Source organism: Papaver somniferum, chromosome 5 (assembly GCF_003573695.1).
Source record: "Papaver somniferum cultivar HN1 chromosome 5, ASM357369v1, whole genome shotgun sequence".
NCBI lineage: Eukaryota > Viridiplantae > Streptophyta > Magnoliopsida > Ranunculales > Papaveraceae > Papaver > Papaver somniferum.
Window position 1 is genome coordinate 112,209,243 of NC_039362.1, and position 5,063 is coordinate 112,214,305.

Consider the following 5,063-nt stretch of genomic DNA (forward strand, 5'->3'; position numbering starts at 1 on the left):
GACAGAGTAAGTTCAGTCAGACAGGTCAAGTATTCTTCTCACACAACTGCAACTCTATCTTTATAACTCTAATTCAAGTTCAACTTCAATCTATACATTAGTTTTTTTTGCTAAGTAATAATTTTATTAATAACCAAAGAACTCAAAGTTACAATGAAAGCAGAATTACAACCGGGAAAAAAACAAAAATACACAAAAAAGGATTATAAACTAAACTGTCCTAAAGTACTTCTGCTTTTCATTTTCAAGATTTACAAGGAAGGGAGGTTTGCTTGTGTATATGTGTCGATCTCCTCTCTGCATAGTTGCTCCTCTGTTAGCTAGATCATTTGCAGAGAAGTTCACTTCTCTGTAATTATGAAGAAACTCACATTTGGTAGCAATGTTGCAGATTTGCTTCCATCTAGCAATTGCAAACCAAGGAACTCTTAAATTTTCAAAATCAGCAATTACTACTTTTGAGTCTGTACTGAAAAGGAGGATTTTGAAACCATTATGAATAGCCCATTCTCCTGCACAAAGAATTGCCATAATTTCTGCAAAGAAATTAGTAGGAATCCCCAGACCTCCTTCTATAGCTACCACCACTTCTCCTTTATTATTTCTAGCCATAATCCCATAACCTGAATTCCCAGGGTTCCCCCTTGAAGACCCATCACAACACAAGAGAAGTTGATTCTTCTGAGGAAATTTGAAGGAAATCTCTTTAACAACACAAGTCTTGACCCTTCTGCATTTCATACCAAACTGTTTTAGCATTTGCAGATCATATGCAGTATTGCACATGAGCTGTTTCATTCTAATTTCTCTTTCAGCAGTAAGTTTCAAGATTCTTGATTTAATATTTTGTTCATTGAAGACTTCATCCTCATAAACACTTCTATTTCTTTGAAACCACAGTTCTTTGAGAGTAATGAAAGCGGCATATCTCCATATTTCACCAACTGCAGGACTTTTATGTTTTGCAGAACTAAAGACTTCATCAAAGGACTTAGGGTTCTTGAAGTTAAACATCCCTCCTAACCACTTCCAAATTAGCTCACTATAGTTGCATTTCCATAGAATGTGTTCTAGAGTTTCCTCATCTTTCTTACAAAAACAACATCTAGAAGCAAGTTGAAATTTCCTAGTTTTCATTTTTCATCAGTTGGGCAAATATTTCTTATAAGTTTCCAGATATTGCTTGAAATATTTGGATGAATTGAGTAATTCCATACCTGATGTACCCAGCTCACTTTTGAATACTTTGTTCTGATACACTCAACTGCAGAAGAAACAGTGAAATCCCCAGTAATTGTGCCACTCCAGATTCTTTTGTCTTCCTCCAAATTGAGTACAGGTAGCTCATTGATTGAAACCATATCAAGAAGTTCAGAAGGCATAACCCATTCATTATCAACTATTAGGTTTTCAACTTTCATGTCAGGGAATTCATTAAGATATGCATTATCAGGATATAATTCACACAAAGGTTTATCCTTTATCCAAGTGTCATTCCAAACTGATATTTTTGATCCAGTGCCAACTATCAATCTTGTGAATTTTTGCACATCTTCAGAGATCCATTTCAAGCCAGGAAGAATAGAAGATTTCTTATAATATCCAATCCAGTCCCCTTTTTTTGTAATGAATTTTTCTTGAAAAAATTTAGCCCAATCTTCCTTGTTGTTTTGTATTTTCCACCAAAGTTTCATAATTAATGCCTTATTCATAATCTCTAGTCTTCTCAATCCAAGACCTCCTTCTTCAAATGGAGAACAAACTTTGTCCCATTTAAGCACAACATTCTTTCTTTTTGAAGGATCTCCATTCCAAAGAAAATTTCTTATCATTTGCTCACAATCCTTTAGAGCTCTTTGAGGCCATTTATAAACTGACATACTATATATTGGAATGCTACTGAGAACATGCTTGATTAAAATCAGTCTTTCTTGGAAAGATAAGAGCTTACCCATCCATCCATATAAGCTTGCTTGGATTTGTTCTACACAATTCCAAATATGTTGAGTTTTGATTCTACCTGGAGTTAGATAAACACCTAAGTACTTGTCTGGGAAATTAGCAAGTGGCATTCTGCATTCAGAAGCAATTTGATGTTTTCTTAATGTACTTGTTCCACCTATGAAGCATTTGCTTTTTGCCAAATTAAAAATTTGACTTGAGGCTTCTTGATATTCCTTGAGTAAAGTTGCTAGCTTTTTAACATTTCTTTTATCTCCATTGCAGAACAAGAAAATGCCATATGCAAAGAAGATATGAGATGGATGGATGCCATTTCTGGAGAGTATTGGTTGTAACTGACCTGATTGGACCATTCTTGATATTGCTCTGCTCAGAAGATCTTCATCTATAACAAAAAGAAGAGGAGACAAGTGGTCACCTTGTATGACACCCCTTCCAACTTGAAAATATCCCACAGGCCCTCCATTAAGAAGTACTGATATTCTTGCAGATTGCAGTAAAGTATGAAGCCAATTAACACCTTTTTTAGAGAATCCAAATTTCCTCATCACTTGAAACAGAAACTCCCAGATGAGTGAGTCATAAGCTTGAGAGATGTCCAATTTTATGCCCAAATTACCACCTCTTATTTTAACATCCAGCTCATTCACTAGTTCAGAGGCTAGAACTATTTGCTCTTGAATGTTTCTCCCTTTTATGAAAGCACCTTGTTGAGGAGATACAATTATTTGAATTAAACTTCCAAATCTTGTAGTTATAATCTTTGTAAGCACTTTAAAGCTGAAGTTCATTAGACCAATAGGTCTAAACTGACTAGCTTTTTTTGCATTTTTTACTTTTGGACGAAGTAATAAAAAGTTAGCATTAAAACCTTGAGGTATAATTCCACATCTCCAGCAATGTTGAATAGCTTTTGTGAGGTCATTGCCAACTATTTCCCAAGCATATCTGTAAAACCATCCTGCAAATCCATCTGGTCCTGGGGAGCTATCAGGTTCAAGTTCAAATACTGCTCTTTTCACCTCTTCATCAGAAGGAACTGCATCTAAATAAGCATTTTCATCTGCACTTACCAGTTGAGGAATATCTTGAAAGAAGTTTTGATTAAATCTTACCTCTTGAAATTTAAATTTCTCTTCAAAATGGTTGATAAGCAGTTCTGCAATCTATACATTACATCGGTTCATTCATTCCTAAACAAACTTCATAATAAATTACAACTGATAATCTAGTTTACCTACAAAATGCAGCTCTAAACAACAATCCTTCAACATTCATCTAGCTACAATACTAATCCACAAACAACAACAACATTAGGTCTACAACCTGCACCCACAATTCCCTTAACAACCCCATAATCATGTACATACTAAACCCAACTTCAGTTCCATTTCTAAACACAGACTCTCAACAATTGTTACTTGTTTTAACCCAACATTCATCTTTGTTATAAGCAACCTCTACTAATCCCCTAAATACCAACCACCTGAGCCAACCTACAATCTTGATACAACTACTAACTGCAGTGCCACAGCTACATCCAAACTTCAACAACCTAAACATATTACTAACTGTCACCATCTCCAATTCTAGCTGCATTCAAAACAACATCATGTTCTCTTTATCATACACAGACAATCTCATGACTTATAACTCCAGTAAAATAACACAGTTCAAATCAACATCTTTTATTGCATCTCAACACCATTATCTTGCTTACTGTAGATTCCAACATTACAAATTTCCACGTCACACCGGAAACAAAACCACCAACATCTCACCGTTCTTCTTCTCATTCTCTATAATCAAACATGACCTAACCACAATCAAACTCTGACTTCCCCACTCAACAACAACCATCCTTATCCTCTTCTTGTTCTGAGCCACTAACAACTTCACCTGCAACAGCTCATATCCACAACCACCAACATTACAACATCTTATTCAATATCAGATGCACTAGATCAACACCTTCATCAATTCATACAGACTCAAACACAACTTAAACTACAATTGTAGTTGTAATATCACCACCAGCTTCTTCCATACCAACATCATCCCAACTCAAATAACATCCATCTTCATTACCACCTGTACAACATCATCAACAAGTATGCAATACTCCTTACGTACTATCTCTACCACTTCAAACTACAATTACAGTTTCATTGATTAACCATCTCAACCTCAGTTTCATCACGTCTTCATCAACATCCATAAATCATAAATTCATTAACAGAAATCAAAAGCTTTACTAAGATAACGGGAATGAATTACCTCCAAATAGATTCTCTCAATCAACTGAAATCAATCCATTCTTCAATCTTATTCGAATCAGCAACACCCCACCATCTCCTCTCTAAACCAATTGCTCATTGATAAGCACGAAAGTGCGATGCTTTTTCACCCATAATTACATTAGCCATGACTCATTTTATTGCTAATAAACTTGTTTTATGTCTTTTCAAGGAAATAAGCTCTTATGGAGAAAGTTGCTCGAAAAGTGGTTTTTGCACCCCGAAGGACACTTGCTAAACGTACCCCTACTTTGGATAAGGGGCTCTTTAATTACTAAGGGGCACCCACTTACTATTCGCACCCCATCATAGGATAAGGGGAGGTCGTCTTCAACAATTCAAATTCCATGTTTTGGCGGGAAACTGGTCTCAGAGAAGAACAGATTAGGGTTCATATTTTAGTCGAGTTTTAGAGAGATTCAATCCCTGCATTTTGTTGGGATGGGTTCACTAAGACTAAAGAGGGTTTATATATGCAATGGATTCGATCAGAGCTGGCTGCAGAATCATGTTGGAGCTAAAAAGGAAGATAAATATTCACGGGCAGTTTCAGGCATATTTTGGATACGAATTTCAGGGTTGTTCGGGAAAGATTCAATCGCTGGATTCAGTTTTGTTGGACCTGGTAACACTAAACAGGATTGGTATAGTCATCGCATTCGAAAGAATTGGGCTGGATAATTCAAATCAAATTGTTGCAGTGACCGGAAAAGTTAGGGTTCATGTTTTGGAGTTGTTAGAGGGAGACTCGATCGCTCAGATTAATGGGGTTTGTTCTTAATGTATAATCAGGGTTGGAGATAA

The 5,063-nt window shown here is 36.0% G+C and overlaps 1 protein-coding gene across 1 annotated transcript; it reads right to left on the bottom strand.

The window, feature by feature from the left end:
* Window positions 1-210: 210 nt before the first annotated feature.
* On the bottom strand, window positions 211-4,009 carry LOC113279461. The gene is made up of 5 exons (XM_026528157.1): window positions 3,974-4,009; window positions 3,718-3,861; window positions 3,394-3,555; window positions 1,218-3,128; window positions 211-1,089 (listed from the first exon to the last, which is right to left on the bottom strand). The coding sequence occupies exons 1-5, from the start codon at window positions 4,007-4,009 to the stop codon at window positions 211-213; spliced, it is 3,132 nt and encodes a 1,043-aa protein (XP_026383942.1).
* Window positions 4,010-5,063: the final 1,054 nt, after the last annotated feature.

Excerpts from the sequence above, each read along its gene's own strand:
- LOC113279461 (XM_026528157.1), bottom strand. The coding sequence starts at position 4,009 with ATGGAAGAAGCTGGTGGTGATATTACAACTACAATT. Across the intron at positions 3,556-3,717 it reads TGTTGGTGGTTTTGTTTCCG|CTAGAATTGGAGATGGTGAC; the intron begins GTGTGACGTGGA and ends TTTTGAATGCAG. Across the intron at positions 1,090-1,217 it reads AAGTGAGCTGGGTACATCAG|AAAGATGAGGAAACTCTAGA; the intron begins GTATGGAATTAC and ends TGTTTTTGTAAG.